General features: G+C 38.0%; 1 protein-coding gene across 4 annotated transcripts in view; it reads right to left on the reverse strand.

The window, feature by feature from the left end:
* The window catches only part of tanc2a (tetratricopeptide repeat, ankyrin repeat and coiled-coil containing 2a), a 146,968-nt gene that overhangs the window by 68,940 nt on the left and 53,262 nt on the right, over positions 1-24,766 (reverse strand). For 3 of the 4 annotated variants that reach the window (XM_051888770.1, XM_051888771.1, XM_051888774.1), the window contains one exon: positions 12,407-12,504. In XM_051888770.1, the coding sequence (XP_051744730.1) occupies positions 12,407-12,470 (64 nt within the window). In that variant the 5' untranslated portion in view covers positions 12,471-12,504. Of the gene's footprint in view, positions 1-1,406; positions 1,927-12,406; positions 12,505-24,766 lie in introns of those variants that run through there. The other variant, XM_051888772.1, reaches the window with a different exon arrangement.

Here is a 24,766-nt window from a genome sequence, read left to right on the forward strand (position 1 = left end):
TTACAACATGGCATGAAGTCGGCAACGCTGCCATTCATTTTATGAATACTAGGGGTGTAACGATATTCAAATTGAAACGAAAAACCACGAGACACCACCCACGGTACATATCGAGATACTCTCATGGCATACCGAACGCGCCCCGCCCCATTGGATCTACACGAATACAGCGGTGTAACCTAACCACCATTAATCGCAACAAACTCCGCGCTTTGTTACTTTTGAAAGTGTCATCTTTCAAATTCAGTCCATTTTATCACGAAATTCAAACAAAAAATGCAGTTTTGATGCTCTAATGTGGCATGACAGATCACTGTATAGGCACCTCATTTCAAGCGGCAGCGCGGTGCGGGAGTGAACACGATCATCTCTTTCTCTTTAATACTAGTTACAGAATAAAAATTAATGAACATCTGAAGGTATGTTGAAAGATACAGTACAACTTACTGAAACGTATAATATTGTGTAATCGCTCAATCGGTGTTTCAACGGCGGAAAGACGTCAATAAAACAGCTTGTAAACACCGTCACGTAGCATTTACCTCAGGCAAGTCAGTTTTGTGTATCATTACTCCTCTAATGAATACTATGAATTTAGACCTACTACTTGCTCACTGATGTTCGCTGACTATATAGTAGGAAGTATGTATATTCAGAAGAAAAGTGACTAACACTTTGCTACTGAGAAGTGTAATTAAACTGACTTCGCTACTTTTAGTGTACCTACCTCCAAATTATTCTGGATCAATGTGGTCTGCTGTATCCTCCACAGCATTAAGAAAAGACTAGGAAAGATTGGGAACTATGCTGTGAAATTACGTTTTATACATATTATGATGCCGCATCTGCGGTGTTCACCTGATTGCTGTTACTACCCATTAAACGCACCCCTCAAAGTGTTCTGTGCTATCCCAATCACCAAGTCCTGGCTTACGTCCCACGCTTGGAAACATCCACCACACCACCAAACTGTACTTCCCAAAATGCGCTGTAGGACACAGAGGAGTGCTTCAACTTAGTACAGAATGGATTTGCACATCCCTCACCCACAAAAGGAAGAGACGAGGCACTAGAGATGTCTTTCAAACGCACAGAGAGAAATGCAGATTACAGATCCAGGCACATACGCACACACAGAGTTCCTCTCGCTCTGCTGACACCACTGAGTGGGCGAGGAATACTGATAGGGAGGGATCATGTAGGTGACTGTGTGATTGTGTGTGTGTCTGTTTGCCCACACTTGTGTAGGTGTTAAAATTCCAGTGATCAAGTGACTAAATGTGTTAGTGTATGTGTGTCAGATTTGGCTTTGATTTCCCTGCAGTATTCTCATTTCTACTGTTATAAGATTCATTACGCCCATCCGGTGATCACTTAATAAAGATCACTACAGAAATCATACTCACGTGTCGCCAAGGAAGCCACCAAGGTGAAAAAGTGAGACCCGTATGATGACTCCTGTGAGATGACAGATGGGGCACGTTGTCACCAGCGTTTCTGCTACCCTTTGATTTAATGAAGGACCCAAGACGGCATGAAGTCAAGTCCTACAGGCTCTTCAAAGTTGTAAAAATCTATTGGGGTATTTCCTTTGAGCTTATCAGGAGTCTGTTGCTAAAGATCGCCTATCCCGGACGAGACCCCAAAATCTGTCAGCACGACCCAAAAACCTCAGGACCTTGTAGCTCACCTCTGCGAGTTCAAAGAATCCACATCCCACCACAGTCAAATCAAGATGCATGGTAAATAACTGTAGAAATTAGAGTCCAGGTTAATGAAAAAGAAAAAAGAAAATGAAAAAAATGAGAAAAAGACAGGAAGAATGCTTAGACGAGTGATGCTTAGAAGAGAGAGAGTTATCTGCAGTCTTGAGGGCGACTGCCAGGTACCAGCGCATGCGCCAAGATCATACATCCCCCTGATACACACACACACAAATGTTCACTCATCAGCGAGGCGGACAGACGCACCCTCCTCCTCCTCTTTTCTCTTTTTCTCCCACTCGATAGCAGCTATTCAGCTGTATCTCTCAAACTTTTTCTCTCTGTTCAGATTCTCTTAACCTCTCTTGTGTGTTCTGCCGGTTGTGTTGAAAAGAGTCTCTACACGCTTTTTTCACATTCTTGTACAGAACACAATGGCTTTGTTCATAAAGACAGCAAAATTTAGATTTTCTGGAATATCTGAATCAAATCTTTTAAATTGTCTTGTTCAGAGTCTGAACAGCAAAATAAATGTAAAAAAACAACAACAAAAAAACAAATACATTTGAACAAACTCAAGTTATAGTTTGTTTTTAGAATTTTTTTTACATGAGATGTGACAAAATATGTGCATAAATAATATAATATAATATAATATAATATAATATAATATAATATAATAACTGTTATTACATTACACACTTCTAAAACAGCTGTGAAAAGTCCATTGTATGTTTAAACTTGAGAGGTGGATTATAAAACATCTTCAAAAGGTCCAGAGAATAGATTCAGCTGAAACTGCTGAGGTATTTATTCCGTCTGGTGTTCAAGTTCCTCTGAGTGGATAGAAGTGTTGCAGTCACTGCACCACTGATAAGGACAAAGTGCTTAACTACAGTGTGTGTTCAGCATGCTTGTGTATGAGTGCATACTTAGCTATACTATGAGCTGGAGCTTATAAATTTGTCACCAGAAGTGAGCTGAATCTGACAAAACCATAAACACTTCCTAATCAAACACACCTGATTCAAATTATCAGTTGGTAAAGACTCCAGGGCTGTGTCCGAAATCGCTCCCTATACCCTTATTTACTATTCCCTACATTAATATAGTTCACTTGAGGGAGCGAATGAAAATTAGTGAGTGAATTTCGACACGGAAGGGTTTCTGCCTTTGCAAGGTTTGTGCTTGCGGTTTAATAATTATTTGAAACTTAGCAAACTAACCGCTCCAGTAATAAGATAAAAAAATATTTATCTTGAACTCATTTAAACTATGTATAAACCTTAATTAAACAGTTTAATAATCAATTAAAAATGAATTTATGCCTGTAAGATATTACGCTGTAACCACATTGGACCAGGGGTTTGGAAACTGGATGGCTGGATGATTCAGCTGTGGGCGCCATCTTCTGGTCAGACACGGGAATTCATTTGGTCGCGCAACTTTCACAGTGCATTGTGGGTATTCTCTAGCCATTCTCTAGCCACATCGGTTGTACACTCATTAATGCACTCATTATTGGGAAAGCACTGTGTATTCACGTGAGTGAGCAAGAAAACATACCTTGTAGTCAGACTGTCAACATAAATTACATGACCAAAAGTGCTGTATATACAGTATTCTTCTAATTAGCAGGTTTAGCTATTCCAGTAATTTCAGTGAAAACCATTCATAGGTATACATACACACACAAAGTGCTAACAGACATATATTCACACATGAACGTATAGCAAGCAAACATGTACATACAGGTGCACAGACAAGACACTACAATCATTCAAATATGCACAATGCTTTTACTGTAAAAGTAATTTAAAGATTTAAGTATATCTACATCCAGCAAAGAGTCAATGGACTTAAAAAGACATACTGAAACGATTTTATAATGAAACTTGAAAGTTGATGCAACTGAAACAAATACCACCACTGCATATTTAGCTTGATTTCTCTGCTCTATGTAGCAATCTCTAGCCCAAACATGTGCGCCTAATTCAAGGGTGTAAAACAGAGCATGAGATAAGAATGTCAAAGAGGCCCATCACCCCCAAAGAACTGGATACGTTTATTTTTTTCCCCAATACCTCCCTTAAAATCAAGAACAATCTTATCTGTGGGAGACTCCCTAAAATAAGGATGTATACAACCAAGAGAATCATTGGAATCATTGAAGGATGAGGAGCTCTCCATGACCCTCCAGCAAAGTCTAGATGAGATTGATGGACCTCTTCATGAGAGGACCAGCGAACGGGTAGCCAAAGTATAGTCAAATCTAAAAGTGCAGGGACATTCTTGAAGGTCCATTCTGGACTATTCCAGTAGGGCCATGTGCTTCATGTATCTGCCAGAATATAACAATGAAATTGGATTATTAGGAAACCATTAAGAGCTGATTAAGATCTGCAGCCTGCTGCTTACTAAACTGGAAGTATGCTGAAGAGATCACCAGCACATCTACCCATGAACCACTTTGTTCCTTTTAAATCCCAAAACACAATACATGAAGACATGCCAGATTCATAATGTGGGACTCTAAAATCCTCTTTCTTTGGAGCACCAGTCTAAGGATATGAAGGGTTCGCTGGTCTTGAGGGTAATAAAGTTTAAAGGACTGTTCACAACGAAGACAATAACAATATCCATAACTATAACTTTAGAGCTGAATATGAGAATAGAGAAAGTCCACACCAACATAGTCCACATAACGATATCAACACAGAGGAACAACGTCGCTGGTATCACTTTCAGAACGATTTTTTTTTTTTAAGCTGAAGGACAATAAAAACATTGACCAATTAGAATCCAATTGTTCAAGCATGTAAAGTGAGAGGAGACATAACTGCAGTGTGTGCTTATAATAAACTAAACATTATCACACATTGATGTGGAAGCTGTTATAGTTACCTTTATAGTTATGGTTCTTGGTGTGAACGAGGCTTAACACTTGAGAACCACCAATTTCAATGCTCTAATATCAGTCAAACTGCTGGATTCAACACTGTTCTTTCAGGAGGAGGACTGGAGTAAGAAATGATCCTACAAGTCCTTTACATTAACAGACCCCATCTGGCACGCAGTTCACCGTGGGCTGGGCAGAAGGCCAATTTCTGTCAGCAAGAAAGGACAGTGACATTGGAGTAGAGGTGCAAAGCTTTAGCAAGGTGGTGGGAAAAGATAATGAGAGGGAATTTGACCAAAATAAAGGGGCTATGGGATATTTTTACATTATTAGCATATAGAAAAGACTCCGAAGCCTTAAACTTTGAAATTCAACAGCTACAAAAAGTCAACAGCTTTGGGGGCTCCATTCTTTAAAGTATGTTAACTGGTTTGCTAAACCTGACTGGATTTCTTAAACACAGCCTAGTGCAAATACCAGGCAGAGTTGGGCTTCATCCACCAGGCTTTGAGACCCTCAGCGTCATGTGTTTCCATCAGCACAGCAATGCTGTCCCAACCAGGGTTGTGCAACATGCAGTATTCAAGAATTGGCTCCCTTTCAAATAATGAGTTGGCCACACCCCACAGGAATTTGAATTATAATTTAATGAATTGCAATTCAATTATCTATATCTTCATCTATCTCTATCTATATCCATCCATAGATCCACCCATCCATTAAGACATTTTCCCATCCATTTTTTTTTTTTTTAATGTTAAACAAGACTTTTTTAAACCAACAATCATAGCTTGTCTTGCCAAACATTGCTGTTCCTAGTTTAAAAAAAAAAAAAAATTCCTTTAAATTTCAATTAATTTGTATTTCAATTATACTTCCTTGCATTTATTTTCTACATTCTGTTGTTAATTGTAATTTAAAATGCATTCTCAATTCAATTTTGAATTCCACAAAACCTGGGTCTTAAGTTGCCTCAAGAATATAGATAAAGGTAAAATGTAAAAGAATATAGAGTGTTTGATGTTTTTTGAAAAGCAGGTAGGCTAAGGAAACAATGTGCTGTGTTACACTAAATAGTGACTTCCATAGCTTTCATTGGTTTTTGGCATCAATCCTGAACCAAATTTGTCCAATTAAAATGGACAGATCACTTTCACCATACATTATCCAAATATTCCAATATCAGCATTCATCAAGCATGTATTTGTATAAAGTTCTCTCTATATAAATAATTACACTAATCAAATCAACCACAACCACGTCTGTCAAAATCTGCCAGCACAATGACATGCTAGAGGTAAAATATCGCCTGCGGTTCTTATACAGGCTTGCATCATATTCAAACCGCACAGGGCTCATGGGTCAGTGCTGCTGGCAGCTGTTTGAGACTGTTAGGATTCTGCTCACGATGTTTGAGGGGTCTAGAGGCTAACCATCAATCGCCCCGCGACATGTGTTTTTTTCCTCCACTGTGGAGCTCAGTTCCTCTGCTGTGCTCTGTAAGTTGCTGGCTGTGCAGATCTAATTTATGGCAAACATTCAGCCGAGAGAGCTGCATTTGCATCTAGCTGAATACTAACAGAAAAAAAGACAGGAAGGAATGGAGAAAAAAAAAAAAAAAAAAAAAGACACCAGTGACTACATAGGCACTCCACATATGTAGCACTGCAGGATACAAAGAGACATGCCGAGTGAAGAGAGTTATTACTGTATGACAAAACCTTGTGGAAATCCTCCAGTCGGGATCAAAGACGGGTACAACAATACAGCTGTAATACAAAACAGACAAACCCACAGGCCTCACAACAACAGGACACATCTTCTGCATTGATTGAGAATTGGTGCCTAGGCGCGTAATGAATTTAAAGGGAATAACTGATCTTGGAGCATATCCAAATCCCAAGTCTAAGGCACCGGGTTCAATTCTTTTGGGTAATCACATATGAGAATGGCACTTTTCAGCTGCCACTCTGGTCTGAGTTGCTGTACATATTTTTTCTTTGAACACAAGAGCCTCTGCAGCTGATTTTAAAGGGGTCATGAACTGCATTGTTTTATTGTTTTATGTTTCCTGGGGTGCACTTGTAATGTTAGTATGCTTTTTACATCAAAAATTGTCATAATTTAGAAATAAAAGACAATTTTCCTACCCTGATTTTAGCCCTCTTATTTGAACGCTCTGTTTTAAGGGGCGTGTCTGCTGTGAAACTTCAGTGTAAATGCCCACTGCTGTGATTGGATAACATCTTTGCCAATAAAATGGTAATAAAGAGTATTACTCTCTCTAAAACTTTTAGCACATTTTTACTATTACAGCTCTCAAGGTTAACTAATCGTGAAAAGTGTTGATTACATTGCATTATATTTAGATTGTGGCATGAAAGGTTGCAGTGATGAACAGCGATCACAGACATGTTGTTGAGTGCATGAAAGCAGTGATTTCATCATTGCAACTCAGTTTCTGCACACTAACGAATGCTTTCATCATAACTAACAGTGCAAATGCGATAAGAGATTTGTTAAATAAAACGGGAGTCCAGAACTCAGTCACTGATAAACTCGCGCTGTTTGATTGACAGCTCCAGTGATAAGTGTAAAGGAAGCGTTCTTTGATTGCTTTCTATATAAAATTTAATCACCTTTTAAATAACGGATTATTTTCATCCTACTAAGAGAAACAACGTGAAGTTGACCGTAGTCACTGGTTTGATTTACTGACACAGACAAAGAACATCTGACTGTACATGAATCATTACATATCAGTTCAGGCATTAGAATTAACACAGTTACTTACATGTTGTTGCATTACTGTCGAGTCCATACCATTAGGCCTGTCACGAGAACTACTTTTTGTTGTACGATATATTGTTCCAGAAATAATTGCGATAAAGGATATGGTCATTTTAAGAGCATTTTATGCCACTGAATATATAATCATAATATAACAGCATAATAATGCAAGTAGGCCTACACACTTTCAAATGGCAACAACCATTTAATTCTTTAGATCATGGAAATGAAGGATCAAAAAATGTAATATCCTAAATAAAAAACTTGAATGAATGGTAAATATTTTTTTAAAAAGTGCAAAGTAAAAAAAAAAAAAAAACTGCAAATGCACAAAAGGCACTATGAGATTTTCTATTTACAGATTTTTCCTCGACCTTCTTTTCTCAGTAAAGTAAGGGCTCACTATTGCTGAAAACACAAACCCTACTTGGCAGTCAGATGTCCGTATGAACAAAGACATTTATATTTGCACCGTAACAGTGGATTGCGGCTTTGAAATCGAGAGTATTCGGACTTGTTCTTCCAAACTCTCTGTATTTGTCAGGAAAACACTATAACGCCTCAAATAACGCCTTTTTTCACTTGTCGATGACTGCTCTGTGTAGGAACTGCAGATGACAGCATGACTGGCAAAATGTTGGTGACATTCATTATCATGTAAACATAATGGGTGATATATTAGCCAAAAGTCACAAAAAATTATTGAGGTCATGTACATATATTGCACGATAAGTCGAATATATTGATTATTGCGACAGGCCTGCATACCATAAGAGGCTTTGTTTGCAAAGCCTCCGCCAAAATGCAATTGATTTCATTTCTTTCGAGCAATCACACATCAGAATGGCACTTTTCAGCCACTCTGCCACTCTGGTGTGAGGTACTGTATGTATTTTTACTTTGAACACGAGAGCCTCAACAGCTGATTGTAATGATTCGACTGAACTGCAAAACATTTGAAAATGATTTAAAATGAAGATTGAATATTATAATAACTTCAAGAACAAAATGAAACAACCAAAAGCTTGTTTTTGAAGTGCAAATGCAAATTCCAAAAAAAAAAGAAAAGAAAGAAAACTAAATTGCATGCTTATTGCATGTAAATCCATCAAGTCTAATCACTTGCTTAAAAATAAATAAATAAATAATTTACCTTCTCTTATGTTCCACAAAACTTATACCTTGACAAAGGCTACTAGCCGAAACGTTGGTGAATAAACAAGCCTATATGCTTTAGTGAGTGTGCAGTTGTTTCCCTTTAACTCCACAAAACTCATATAACATTTTTTCCTGTGGAACACAATCACTTTTCTGTACAACAAAAATGCGAGATCACCGGCTGTCCGGTTCAGTTTCAATTGCGCATTAAAAAAAAAACAACAACAAAAAAAAACAACACACTACAGTTAAAGATTTTGATCCACTTGCACCCCTTACAGCAAACACTGTTTCTATACTATATACTATAATGTATATAAAATTTAAAAATAGTATGTATAAAATAGGTGAATAACTCCTTTGACTACAACAAAGTAGTAAAATTGCACTTGGGCCCTGGTTCAAATGCTTCTATGAATTGTTTTAGTGAATCAGCTCACTGAAAACCATTTGAATGAACAGTTCAACTAAAATGAATCACAGTAATTGTATTCAGACCTTAACAACACAAAAATCTCAATGTAGTGTTAGTGTTTTCAATAATATTTACAACAAAGTGAGTATTTTTGGTCTGAATGTCTTAGAACCATCAACTTGATTCTATATGTTCCATAACGCTGCTTTAGCATCAAAGATTTTAACTTAAATATAATTCGCTTAATGAGGCCCTCAATGCAGCTTCTATAGTTTCTAATGCTATGTACTACTGTCATTTTTTTCCCCTCAATGGGCCCATTCAAATGACTTTACATTTATCTAAACCTGTGACAGTAATGACACCCTAAAGTACACTGGAGTGAAACTAAATCGGCCCCTTCAAGCTCATAGGGGAGCTGGAGTCCCTGAAGAGAAAATGACTCAAAAAGTCAGCAAAGTAGCATGAATTTCACCCACAGTCTGAGGACACGGACTGAAGACAGGAGGTCTTTCTGGGAAGTGTGAGGTTCCTTTGATACACATCTCACTGAGGTGAATGGCTGGTCTGTTGGGTGAGTCAGACTCGCCACTTGTTTGACTAAACCTTTATGGGAGATTCAGACAGACCTGATGTGTGAGGAGAAGTAAAGTACGAGTTTGAGTGGATGTATATGTTGTGTGTGTGGTAAACAAAAGTTTGCTGCCGTGGACGTTTTTGCAGTCGCAGAGACACACTTCAGTGAAAATCAAATGGCAAACACAGCACACAGGAAAGCATACAGACAAACAAACAAACCCTCCTCATCCATCACACACAGCACAACTGTGTTGCTCAGCTCTACCACAATCTTGAAACTTCTACAAGTGCAGTCTTCCTCTGGCATATCTCAGCTCTTAGGCCAGTTTCACACAACAAGCACAAGTAGCATGCAAGAGAAGCGACAGCAGGTTCCCCTGATTTCACACTGACAGGGTTTCTTCTAGATGCTATTTACACTAAGTGAAAATAGCAATATATTCTATTTACACTAAGTGACAATAGCAGCATTTTCTTAGCGATATGCTATTTACACTATAGGTGAAATCAGCGATAGATTCTGTTTACACCATGTAAAAGTATCAGTTCTTTGCAATAAGAGTAAATAGTACTTAGATGCTATCTATACTTTATATTGGCAGATGCTATTTGCACCTCAATATTTTTGTACATTAACAGGATGCAATAATATCATAGTGTAAATGATTATATTTATTAAAATTATTAAACGGATGCTGCCTTATTGGGAGAAAAAAAAATCCTCCCTACACCTTCCCCTAACCCTTTATAAACACTTTTAATATTAAACACTCGTTAGCAGTTTATTTCCACTTTTAGAATATTATTTTCATTTTTATTGAAAATAAATGCGAGCTCGGCAAAAGGCGGATTCGAACCCGTGTCGATTACGTTAAAAGCCATGTATGTGAGCTTTACTCGCTACTGCCACACCACTGAAGACATTGAATTCTGCACGTCTTTTTTAAAACTTGAGTGGCCCAACCAGACATTGGTGGACGAGCTAGTGTAAATAGCGCTATTTGCACTTAGTGTAAATAGACACTCCGAAAAATAAGTCCTCAGGTGCGAAACAGGCCTTAAACGGAGGAGAAAAAGACGAAGATAGTCAAAAGACAGCAAAAGGGGGGTTTTATGATATACACATTCTTTCAAACTCTGCTACACCAGCAAATATGCAGCAGTGGTCTGTAAGTGTGTGCTCATTCATTGATCATCATCATTTATCACCATTCACCATTTGAATTTCATCTGGCTCTGTTCACTTGCGGAAAACTAATTTCGCTCCAACAGTTGCTTCCGACTATTGTAATCTCCTCAACACAAGGCTGAAATCTCTCTGAGAGCTAAAATACACACACACAAATACAGAAACGCATCATTCCCATACTAGACATAAAAATGCTAGACGGAGCGTAAACAGAATGGGATCTCGAGGCGTGTTGTTAGTGCACAGGCTTGATGCTGTTAGTTAGCCTGTAGCTTGCTAGCTTCTCCCTAAGCTCTTCAATAAAAGCAGTTTGTAGTAGATTCTAAATTATATGTTTGCAGTTCAGGAGAAACAGACAGTGTAGTAGGTGCCTCATCAGACATTGTAGATGAGAGTGGGGTAAGCTGTGCCACTTTTTCTATGGTTGACTACATGTTGATAATATTCAGTATATTTGAACAATTTTCTCCACAGCTACCATTTTGGAAAAAGTGCTTTATTTAATAATTTATCTTTAGCTAAATCATTTGCATGACTTTATACTTCAATGGCTGACTAATGCGTATTATATTTTTACACTTGAAAAAAAGCATACATTTGCTTTGATATAAGATTTAATTCATATAAGATAGAAAAATGGTTTCTTTTTTAATTAGATAAAAGATACAACATAGGGCTTATCCCAAATGGCACCCTAAACACTCGCGGTCTTCCTACAAGTCCGCACTTTTGTGACGTAATGCCGCTTTGACTGTCAGGTAGAAGTCTGCTGCAGAGCTCGCTTCAGTGCAGGCTCGGCAAAAGTGCGCATCGAGGGCACATATTGACCACAAAGGGGGCGCTCGCGAGCACCCTTCTGAAACTTAAAATGACAAATGGGACACTCTGTGGTCTCGTGTACTTCATGATCACACGCACAAGGCGGCCATTGTAAGTCCACAAGGTCGTAAGTGCATATGAAGTGTGCATATGAAGTGTGCAATTTGGGACAGGGCCATAGCTTACGTGCTGACACATCTTACCCCACTCTCTCCTACCAGGCATCTGGTAGATCCTTCTGACACTGATGGCATGACAAAAGTTGGACTACTTTTAACTTGACTTTTTTTTTATCTTAAAAAAAAAAAAACATAACTATAACTCAATGGTGCGAGAAAAAAAAAGTGAGAAATATCGTATTTTCTGGAATATAATTTGTTGTTTTTTTATCATTTGAAATTTGCTAGTCCAAAGCGACTTATATATTGCAATTAACATCAAGCAAGAAAGGCATGCACAAAGTGCACATATTTGGATTCGTGCTGAACAAGCGAGGTATGCGAGTATGTTTATTTTTATAGTGCATTTCTCACACAACAAAGTTTTTGTTTTATTTACCTGTATTTTACATTATTTCGGAATGAAATAATGAAATGTGACTTGACTTTTTTTTCCTCTTAACAATGCAATTTTGACCCAGTGTAAGGTGTGACTTATTTTCTGTAAAATACAATAGCCATCTGAGAGATATGATGCATAGACAATTAAAGAACAGCACAGCTGTAACACAAGAACACGTCCTGTATACAAACTTCTAAACGTTTACACTCCTGCTTGGCATGACACTAAAGGCACATACTGGGGTCCGGTTGTGGGAAGCTTTCGAACTTAAAAAGACAACTAACTCAACCTACCACTGTTTCGATTCTTGCGGTTGGACTTGCCGCCAAGCAGCATCTTCAGACTGTTCCTGAACATGACTGCACAGTTCTGGACCGGGCTATAGAGAAATCTGCAGAGAGAAAAATACAGCACTGTGAGAAACACAAGCACAAAAACCTGAATGAACTAATGAAAATACCATGTACCTGCCCCTGTATAAATAAACAGAACTAATAATAATATAAAAAAAATGAAATATGCCATTTTAGTAGACCATTTCTACTACTAATAAGAAAGATGCTGCACAAACATTGAGCAACAAAACAGTTGCCACTACGTTTTAACCTATAAAAAAGATTCGTAACACCCACAATCACTTTCTAGCTCCTTTGCTCATCAACACTCAATTCTTAAAACGTGCGATCTCTTTAAAAAAATGCAGCTCGACTCGTGATGTTCGCCGCACATCGGCTCTGAAGTCTAGACAAAGAGTTATTGAGGGGATTTTTGGAAGCCTGTGATTATATGTTTCAGGTACACAGAGCCTTCAGCCTGCTGGAACACTGCAGCTGATAATGAGTTTCATTCGTGGGATTCGTCATTCTTCACTAGATTATTTTAGGTCTCACTCAACACCCACATTGCGGAGGGATCACACCCTGATGCTGCTAATTACCGCTTCACGTATGAGCTAAGTGTGTGTGTTTATATGTGTAAAAGAGCACAAGATAGAGAGACACTTTGTTCTGCTGCTGAAGGTGATGTTGGTAGTAGATTTCAATGAAATTACTTCTTTGGTGGGTCTTTGTGCAGCTGAATTCACATGTATGAAGAAAGCATATATGTGTTTGAGAATAGAATAGAATAGAATAGAATAGAATAGAATAGAATAGAATAGAATAGAATAGAATAGAATAGAATAGTCATCTAGTGGTATGTTCAACCTCTCTGACAAAATGAGCTACGGCACCCACATGAGTAACAAAAGTTCGAATCCATACATTTCCTGATCTTTTTTCTTTTTTCTTTTTTTTGGCAAAAAGGCCAAACTCATGATAGATAGTCTAGCAAAGCAGTAGTCCACAAAACAAATACTTGGACGCCTATGGCACACTTAACGTATGATTTAGTGTCTCATTTCACAAAAATAAGTTTGTTCGATTTTCTAAAACAGTACATATACTATTCAAAATAAAATAAAAAAAAAGGTTGTCAAACATTAGTGGATGTCCAAAAAATAATAAAAATAAAAAAAAAATCACCTTAAGACCAGCTGGTTAATTGGTTAAACAATTGCAAAAAATAGCTCAGAAAAGCTTAAAGAAATGCTTCAGTGTCATTTGCAGATGCCACATGGTTTCTTATATTGACTGACAGACTGATAGAATAAGATAAACAGATAGACAGAATGATGCATAGAGACAGGCAGAACGACAGAATGGTAGACAGAAAGACAGACAGACAGATATACAAATAGATAGATACATACACAGAGGGATAGTCAGAACAATGCATAGAGGGATAGACGGGACGATAGATAGATAAACAGGATGACAGACAGACAGGATGATAGATAGATAGATAGATAGATAGATAGATAGATAGATAGATAGATAGATAGATAGATAGATAGATAGACAGACAGACAGATAGAGAGATAGATAGAGAGATAGAGACATAGATAGAGAGAGAGAGAAAGAGAGGCATGAACTTTGAATCCCCTTTACTCATGTATACCATGTACTCGGTTTCTTCTTGGCAGAGTTTTACAGTATTAATCTGGGCCTCCACACCTTCAGAAGTGATCTTGGCTGAGGTCACACAAATGAGAAACACATGTCCTAGTGGGGGGGATTGTGTGCATGTGCACACATGCATTTCAAATCAGCATCGACAGGCAGATATCCTTCTTTTTTAGCACTCGATGCACCCATTTGCTGAGCCAGGAGTGGTACATATTTACTACTAATATGCTGGGGCTGCATTTGGCAGAAAGTAAAAAGTGTGTGCAAGGGGGGCGAGGGGTCACAAATATTTTAATAGTAGATAGATAATAACAGATAATAATATTAATATTTATTAGATAATAATATTTCCTTTATCCATTGTGATAACTTTGTCTGAGCTTAATCTGCATACTTAATGTCCTGCCGCCCCCTCTCACTTCAGCTGCATCTGTCTGGTCATGAAAAAAGTCTCTTCACCTGCTAGAAGCCAAATGTGAAGGAGGAACGAAATGTTAACACTGCTGTACAACTGAGGTCAAGCTAATCAAGTCAAAAGAAAATGCAATCGAATGCACACACCCCCCGCAAAATCTTTCAGCTGAGATTCAAATATAAGACCTCTTACACTTCATTTAACAGAACTACCTCTAGACCAACTAAGTACTCTCAAACGAGTGAGCTCATGGTTAAATGTAGGTTTATTTATTACATAACATGCTTGAGGGGTGTACAAAAGGGCACCAGATGAGAACCCTTCAAATTTGGAGACCAAATGAGTCAGTTTGAGCACTGCTATCCATCCTAAATGGTACGCAAGATCTGAATTCATATTTCCCAAATCATAGTACACCTGAGCTTCTTTATTCTGAAGTGTCAGTTTTACCAATTCCAGTCATTTTTTTCCATTTATTTTAGCACAAATGTAAAATTTGTTTACAATGGTGCAGACATAAAAGGAAGAAAAAAGTCAAAGTCATGATGGATCGAGAGCAAAAACAGGCATGCAACAGTTTCAGAATAAAGATGCGAGAGGAAGAACAGGATGACCTTAACCTGAGGCTGTGCTTCTGTCAGCTGATGAAGAACAGAGAGGACGTAACTCAGTGTAGCGAGGTTTGCTGCTGTTTGCCGAGTGAACCGTGCTTAAGCATGAGAGTGACGAGACTAACGCTATTCCCCAAAGCAGTCTCTCATACTTGGACATACGCTTTAATGAGGTCCTGATGTCTGTAGAAAAGCTGACACACAAACTAATGAGAGACTTAGATTGAAAGTTGGGAAAGTGAAAAATGGCATCTGCAATGGAGCAGTAGAAGGATCTATCAATCTTTTTTAATAATGCTGAAGTCTGAAGACAGCTACCAATGCTGGAAATCTTCCCTTCCACAGCAGCTCTTAAATCTTGATCAGTTACGAAACATGCAAGAGCCAATGGCGTTTGAAGTTTCCACTGAATTCAAACTTTTGTGACTCTCTTTTTCAATAACATTTCAATAAGAGTAACTTTATTAAAGGGTTAGTTCACCCAAAAATGAAATTTCTGTCATTAAGTACTCACCATCATGTCGTCCCAAACCCGTAAGACCTTTGTTTGTCATCGGAACACAAATTAAAGGCCTGCTGAAGTGTCTTGGAACGCGCAGCATTATTCAATGTGTTGACGTAATTTCAACTGAAACAGGAAGACAGGGCGATATATCAAACAGCCCCGCCCCTTTTTAAAATAGCCAATAGCATTTCATTTATATCACAGCTCGGCCAGAGCTGTTAAACTCAGTAAAACCTCTGTTTCCTTTTAATATCTAATCGTTTATCCTCCTAATCTCCTCTATATCACTTTAAAAACAGCATTCTGTGCAGAATTTAAATGGGTCCGATACCTTTCGTGGTCTGAGCCGACTCACGGATATGATCCGTTCTGTGCTCTCGTGTCCCTGGGCCAGAGCAGACTGTGCTCGCGCTGCGGCGGTTCACATTATACTAACGCGAAAACGGACTTCATTCACGTCAAAGGAAAGCATATTTAAATCGTTCCCTATCCTCTATATAGTGCACTATGTGCCATTCACCATGTAGAAACTAGTAAATATGTGAACAAATTACCGATTTCAGCCGCAGCTTCAGTGTCTGTCGATAGTGTAGGAGGGGGCGGGACTTCAGATTCTAGAGAGCATTTGATTGGACAGAAGATTTGATGAGAAGCTGAAGTGCGTTGTGATGTCATGAAAATCCATGATCCATTTTAGCGGAAGTGAGAGACTGTAAGTTTTGAATGCTTATATCTCCTAAATGCAAATTTTGTCATTGTTTTGGAACACAGCAGCTTATTCATAACCTTAAGGCTAACATTTATACTAAAATCTTAAATTTTGATTTCAGGGGGACTTTAAGATATTTTTGATGAAATTCGAGGGTATCTGATCCACACGTAGGCAGCAACGACATTGCACCTTTTGAGGTCCAGAAAGGTACTAAAGACATCATTACAACAGTCAACGTGACTGCAGTGGTTCAACCTTACTGTTATGAAGCGAGGAGAATACTTTTTGTGCGCAAAAACAAAACAAAAATAACGACTTTATTCAACAAATTCGTCTGTCCTGTCATACTGCTATGCTATTTTCGTTGCAGAGCTTCAGTGTTTACGTCCAAACATTATTGGCCGGCTCTTGTCACGTGAGCAGCACAATGCATACGTGCAATGCTGACGCAGGAGCTGGCGAAAATAGCGTAGCAGTATGACAGTATTTTGTTTTTGCACACAAAAAGTATTCTGCTATGCTATTTTCACCAACTTCTGCTTCAGCATCACACGCATGCGTCATGCTGCTCACATGACCAGAGCCGGCCAATACTGAGCCACCATTTGGACGTAAACACTGAAGCTCTGCAACGAAAATAGCGTAGCAGTATGACAGGGGACAGACAAATTTGTTAAATAAATTCGTTATTTTTGTTTTGTTTTTGCGCACAAAAAGCATTCTCGTCTTATTCTCGCAATAGTTTGTTTCTCTGCAGAGTTATCATTATAGTTATCTGCTATTCTTTTAAACTCAGAATGATTTGTTAAAGGATATCTTTATCATTATATTCATCGTCCTTGGTGTGAACAACCTCTTAATTTTCAGCAAGAGAGCTGTCTGTCTGGTTCTGAGGTCTGTGTCGACAGAAGCTGTAAGTACTTTTAGTAGAGAAGAGATGAGTATGATTTCACTGTGCTTTGCTTTATCTCCTTGATATTTGTCTGAGAGCTAAACAATAGCAGTGAGACGAACGACACACTCCGAAAGAGTGCCAGAAATCGGACGGAGTCCTTGCGAGCCAAAGCCAAATGTTCAGCTTTGTTGTGTGTGTGTGTCCGCTGTTAATCCTGCCTAGCTGAGGGGGGCATGAGTGAGATTGTCCAACTGGATTACTAGTACAAGGAGTAACAGCGCAGAGTGGGACAGACAAACACCAAAAAAATTGGTGAAAAAAAAAGCCCCTCAGGGGAAAGAGTTCATACCAGGGTTACAGTCTCTCTCTCACACACACACACACACACACACACACACACACACACACACACACACACATTCATGACTCCTAATAATTCATGTCAACACAATGAAAAGCTCTATGGTACAACAATGCTATTTTGGAAATGGTATCACTATCATAGTAACTGATTTCTAACTAAATATCACGGTATTTGAATATGGTAATTATTCACTATGGAAAAAATGGGTAGTTGGCATTAAATTTCAAGCAGTGACAGCAGTGTGACATGATGTTACAGTTCATTTAAAATTATTATTATTTATCAACCAGTGCTGCCTCGGGTGACATATGCACACATCATACTGGCATTGATTGCACGTCAGGTACTGACTCACTGGACTGCATGTTTCTGAAACACCTTAAGTTTCATTATGAACAAATAAGCCATTAGCAATCAGAACATAGCCTGTTCCAATCTCACACACCTGCAAAGGCTTATGGCATCAAAACAGAGAGATTTACATGCTCTATCAGCTACAAAATCTTCCTCATCAAACTGAAGACTTTCTTAACTCCGCAATCAGTTAAGAAACAGGCCGTGTGTTATCAGAATCAAAGCAGCCTGAAGCAGGAACATACTGACTTCCTTAATTCACTGTTGAACACAGACTGTCTAAAAGGTATCCCGCCACAAGTTATCAGCCTGCATCACGATGATGGAATCTTCCGGACTGATGGGCCACAGCAGGAGGGATGTCATGTTAGTTGCAGACATGGAAGTCTGGCTGGGAGCTGCAGCTTGTAAATGACAGCCATTTTCTTACTGCTCTCAGTAGGTTGTTGAAAATACTGCTGCTACAATTCATGGAGAGGGAGGTGGGTGTGCTAAGCTTCTTTCAGTAGCAAGCAACAAATTGTTTGTAATAATCTAAAATGCTAACAGAAACTCTGCTTGCTCTCTTTAATTTAACTGCATGATATTCCAGATAGCAGTAGCGGTCAGCGATTTCTCCATTAGTGGCACCAAACACAATTGTTTACATATAGATTACATATAGGTTTCATAAACACTGCCATTAGGGATGGGCAGATCGATTTTCATCACTCATATAAAAATACTGATCCATACTTAGCATGAACATGAATGCAAATTTGCACATTTCAATACTGTGACATAAAAGAATGCTATGATGTATAATAACGGGTTTGTGTTTGATAAAAAGTTTTAGTCAATATTATTATTATGTGCAATTGCTGTTAATAAATGATAAAAACAGAAATCATATTATTTGCAATTTTCACTCTATAATAAATGTTAAAAATTCTGTCTTTAAAGAATAAAATTAAATATCTGTAATTACTTTAATACAAAAAATATATATTTAAAATTCTTTAAAATAAATAAAAATAATTTTATAAATAAACATCCATTTAAAATAAAACATTTTAAAATATATATAAAAATATTAAAAAAAAAAATCAAAACATTTAAATTAAATAAAATCAATTCAAAAAAATATTTTATAAATAAAACCCTTTACATAAGCAAAAACATTTATGACAAATAAATACAAATATAAATAAATAAATACATAAATAAAGTTGACCATGCCAATTAGCAAAAATAGCAACTACTTAGAATGAAAAGTAATGCAAATATGCATATTTAAATCCTGTGACGTATAAGAATGGGTTTGTGTTTGCTAAAAATGTTTAGGTCAAATAAATAAAACTATTTTTTTAGAAAATAAATAATTAAAACCTTTAAATAAACAAATAAAAACATTTACAATAAATAAATAAAAATCACAATAAATAAATAAAGTTGACCATGCCAATCACAACAAATAGCAACACATGCACCCTAATTTTTAGATGCACTTAGCCACTGTCCACAGTTAGAGAAGACCTTCTGCTTGAAACTACACACTAATCCATTATATTATAGTCTAATCCCTATTGACCAAGATATTTTTATTTAATAAAATGATCTAGACTTCAAGAAAATCTAAAGAACCAAAGACAATCAGTGTGTTTAAGTCAAGTATCTCTTCTCAAGCCCTGAACATGACTTTTCCAAATGTCACACTGTTACCGGAGAGCTACTGTGGGCATATAAAACTCACTGGCCTGAGCCACCGTTTTGAGGTTGATGGTTTCAACAGGAGCATGAATGACTAAGAGCCAAGAGCCGCAGAGCTTTATATTTTATACAGTCTCTCCCTTTGACTAATGCCTCCCACAGCGCAGTGTTACAGGAATCGCACACTGTTTGTTTTCTGCTGCTCTACAAAGCCAATGAACAGTGAGCGTGCCGGGAAAGGGGGGGTGACAGGGGTGCCGTCTCGTGACTACGAGGTTTGGGTCGTGTGCAAGGAAACAAAACACTCTCACAGACATACAGAAGAAGAACAAAGACTGCAAGATAGGTAAGAATATGAATGCATACAGCACATTCCCAGAATATCACAGCATGTACAAAAACACACTGGGGTCAGAGGACATTTCATGTGTTATTTGCACAAATTTGTCTGTCTTCCTTAAATGAAAAAAGACTTACAGAGGGAGACAATTGTGTCAGTTTGACCTGAGAATTTTCTTTCCTTGTGAGAAAACCTCAAGACACACACAGCGAGGGAGGAAATGCAGTTAAACCCCCTGCACACACGTGAACACACAAAGAGCTATGCAAACACACAGCGCCTTCCCTTTGTCCGTATCACTTCCTTTCCAAATACAACACAGCCGCTCTAAAGTGTTTGCAGAAACTTGTGCTCAAAAAGAGAAAAAGGCCCTCAAACAAACTCCTCTGTGCAGTTTATAAACGCATACACACACTCCATCTACTGATGCTTCCTGATCCTAATCTACTGGCAAAAGGAACTTTTTTCTATTTAGACAGGAAGGTGTTACTCAATTAGCACAAACAAAGTGACCAACTATGGGGTTTTTTTGCCATTAAATCAGTGTTGCCAAGTTCACCAAGTGTTGCGGCGGGTACATTTTTTTTCTGCAGGTTGATTTCCACCCCTATACATACGTTTTTGGCACTCCAATACCCCCAAAACACCCCCCAGATGTACAAATTCAGTGGAGAATTTGGCTGCTCGATGGAGAAAATCACATTGAGCTGTTTTTGGGCTACTTTTGACTGGACATTAGGCTACTTTTTTTTGCACAGACCTGACAACCCTGCATGAAATGTACCTATAAAATAATAAAAATATATAAACAATAAAATAATAAAATATATATAAAAAAAAAACTGATTACATTTAATAATAATAATATACTGCTGTTGTTATTTTTGATAATAAAAACAATAATAAATATAACAAAAATGGATTACTTTTAGCTTTTTTCTGTTCTGTAATTTATGTTGTAGAGCAAAACGTTCAAGTATCATCAAGCTATGTTTACCACAACCCTTATTTTACACATAATTGAAAGAAAGAAAAAAAAAAAACATTATAAAACCCCTTAGGAAATATCAAGGGAACCAGTGCCGAATTAGGACTCTTTCACACAGAATATTGTGTCTAAAAACGTGAGACGCAATGCTCAGGAATGGTTTTAAAAAAAGCACAGCGCAGAATGCGAGGGTCTCAAGATGCGCTTGAGACGTAATGCAATAACGGCAATAATGAACAAATAAAACAGATGCCACGCCAACTTGCTACTGTAAACAGAAGCTCGCAACACTTGCCCCGCCTCCAAGTTCTTCTGATGGGTCCACTGTTTTGGAACTGACAGTGATGAGCGGCGCTGCGTGTAAAAGTTCAAATTCTTTTAACTTGACATGGTGTCTTAAAAACGTGGCGCTCATGGGCGAGGCGCTGCAAAAGACGAGAGCATAATGGTCATGCACGTCCTTCTAGCGTGTGTTAACATAGAAAAACAATGGAAAAGTAGTGCACTGGAATAGAAAAACGCGTTCTGTGTGAACGGCCCCTTAGTCTTGAGGGTTTTGACTACTTACAAATATATTTAAAAGAAAATGGCAAACAAAGTGTTTTAGAAGCATTCAGGAGTGAACATTTTTTGTAAATGTGGCAACTAGCTCTTTCTCAGAAGTGCTCATTGTAGCAGCTTGAGAACTTGTTAACACAACTCAAGTTTCCAAACAAACCTGTGTTCTCTGATTCTCAGAAATTGTGTAGAAGCCAATGAAATTGTTGTCTGAGGCTGGGACTCTCAGGATAAACAAGCAGTCGAGACATTACCTGAGCCATGCAGGTGTGTCATGTTTCAAACCGAGTAGAACGGGGTGCATTATTCTCCTGGTATGTCATCATAGTTCATCTATGGACTTGTGAACACACTTTACATGGAGACAACACAGGAATAAATCAAGCGACCAACAGTGACAATACAACTGAACAGACAGAAATACAGTGTGAAATACCATGATGGTAGAGCAGGTTTCAACAGAAACCGCATAGTTATGATCATCCACCACAACAATACTAAGCAACCTGAGACCAACATGGCAATCTGTAGAAAAGTCTGTATTCTCAAAGTAATGGTGAAAAACTCTGACTATATTTTCTTCATCAAATCTCACTAGCAATGTGAAGTCTACATAATACACCACCTTTCCGCTACAGGCAACTTTGTAGTGTGATAATTAACAGAAAATGAAGCTTTACTGCAAACAAATTGCAAACCAGTTTCGCCCAAGCAGAAATCCACAAAGAGAGAGAACAGTCAACCAGCAGGGGTGTTCGAAGGGGGTGATGTGAGGTGATGTGGGGGGCATTAGGCATCGCAGCTGTATCTGCCGAGGGCTCGAACAGATTTAATGGAGAGCCTAAAATCAAAGAGTCCACACATCTTCAAAAAGAGCCCCTGCCCGTTTGTTCTCGCTGCTTTTCAAAGAATTCCCTGCTTCACTTCTTACTTTGATTCACACAGTCAAAATAATTGGCCAGTGTCTCCTCGCCTTTCACCGTTGATGTGAGGGGTTTTAAGTTTCTGTGTGAGTTTTGACAGTTCAGCGCATGCACTATAAAGCTTGTTGGTCTGTCTGGAAGCAAACAGCTAATGGAGGCCATGTGACAATACATATACCCCAGTTTCATAGACAAGGTTTAAAGGCCTAGCATAGTTCACCCAAAAATGAAAATTCTCTAATTAAGTACTCGCCCTCATGTCGTTCCAAACCCGTAAGATCTTCGTTTGGAACGAAGATCTTTGGAACACAAATTAAAATATTTTTGATGAAATACGAGGTGTTTTTTTTATCCCCCATAGAACTAACCCATGGGTGAACTAACCCTTTAAAAATGGAGAAAAAAAAAAAAAAAAAAGAGAGAGATCATAAAACTAATCCATATGAATCGAGCGGTTTAGTCCAAATTTTCTGAAGAGACTCGATCGCTTTATATGATGAACTGATTGAATTTAGGCTTTTATTCATTTTCAGTGATAAACATACCCTAGTCCCAGTCTAAAATGCCAGTTTGTGCCATTTTAACTGAACGCAACTTGCACCGAGATATCTTAAAATATGTAAGTGCCATTGTTTTGTCTCAAGATGCACATCAGTAATGTTATTTTGTAAGGCATGTTTATAAAAGCTACTTAAAAGGCCAAATTGAACTAAGGCCTAATCCTGGCTTAATCTAAGCCCTGTCTGTGAAACTGGGCATTATAATATAAGATGTATATTATAATAATATATTTTAATATAAAATAAGATATTATATAAATTATTTATAAAACATTTTTCTCCCTATATGTTGGTTTCATTGCCAGTTAAGACATTTATGGCCATTATATTTTCTAAATTCACCCACCGTTGCAGTGTGGCAAGAACTTATTTGTGGATCCTGTATGAGTCTTTAAGAGCAAAAGTCTAATTAATAAAAGAAAACTGCTGTTCAATTTAGTTAATTATGTGAAAAATATACTACCTCCGCTACTTGCTGATATGATTACATTACTACTAGAGACTATATTTACAAAACAGCTAATGACAATGTTGCACAGAACTTGCTGTTTTTAGGCTTGAGAATGGCAGTGGTTAAAAATTGTGCCACTGTTGCCGCTGAAAGGAAGGGAAATTTATGGCATTGTTGTGACACAGCTTCCTGTGTTCAGTTTGGGAAATGCTGAGCGGAAGATCGCTCTAATGGGAATAGCACAAAAAAAGTTAAATGCATCAACACTTAGCCACAATTAACCAGCCAAAAGAGTCGTGACACTGATTTTAGATCAATGTCAAGGACACCATAAAGAGGTTAGTACAATTTGGTTTCCAGTTCATAGAAGGGTAAAAACATCATTTTCTGATCAGACTGTCAACTCTACGGAGTCGGCAACCGCAGCGCTCACATTAGGTGACAGAAAGTAGTGGAGATGCATGAGGCAGGATGAGGGGAGGCTGTAATGTAATTAGGCAGGACAGGCTCATTCTGTTCCTGCAATCCCAGTCAGGTTAGTGGTCCTGAAATCCCATCCTGCATGTGGCAGCGCTCCAGTCTACTCTCTCTCAGCTGCCCACTTCCCACTCTAGCTGTCAGGGAAATTATGGAACCTGGCAGCACCTTTAGAATACAAATCAGGAGAAAATCAAAGAGTTGGCAGACTGCAGCTTTTCAGAGGTGATGCAATCCAGGGTCAAACTCATAAAAACAAGATAAATTAAAATAAATAAATATAAATTATTGCATTCCTTTGTACCACCCGTGGTAAATTATTACCATTCAAAAAGAGACCTTAGGAATGCTAAGAGGTTAATTCATTAAAAAAAAAAAAAAAAATATTACAAATATTAAAAATGATTCCCTACAATTCATCTTTTTTGTTATTTTGCAAATTTTGTAAGGATTACAGTATGTAAATGGACAGGCTTCTTAACATTAGTTTCTACCCATGTGTATAGTCAAAAATCCCACTTTAATGGTGGACAGAATGAAAAAAGGGGAGGAAGGATTCAATATGCCGTTGGTGGAATCTAAAAGTTGAGTGCAAATATGCCAGCCGTGGCAATTCTGAGAGGCGATAACGACGGTATTCAAATGTAACACTCTAATTAATGCTTCACTAAGCGACAGCAGAACGTTGCATAGCAACAGTAGAATCATCAGGCTTGTGGAAAATGGTGGGGGTTAAGACTGAGAGCGTTTGAGGGGCTCGGTCAGGATGAATAGACAGATTAGAAACCAGAATGAGATGGACCAT

Source organism: Ctenopharyngodon idella, chromosome 3, assembly GCF_019924925.1.
Source record: "Ctenopharyngodon idella isolate HZGC_01 chromosome 3, HZGC01, whole genome shotgun sequence".
NCBI classification, from domain to species: domain Eukaryota; kingdom Metazoa; phylum Chordata; class Actinopteri; order Cypriniformes; family Xenocyprididae; genus Ctenopharyngodon; species Ctenopharyngodon idella.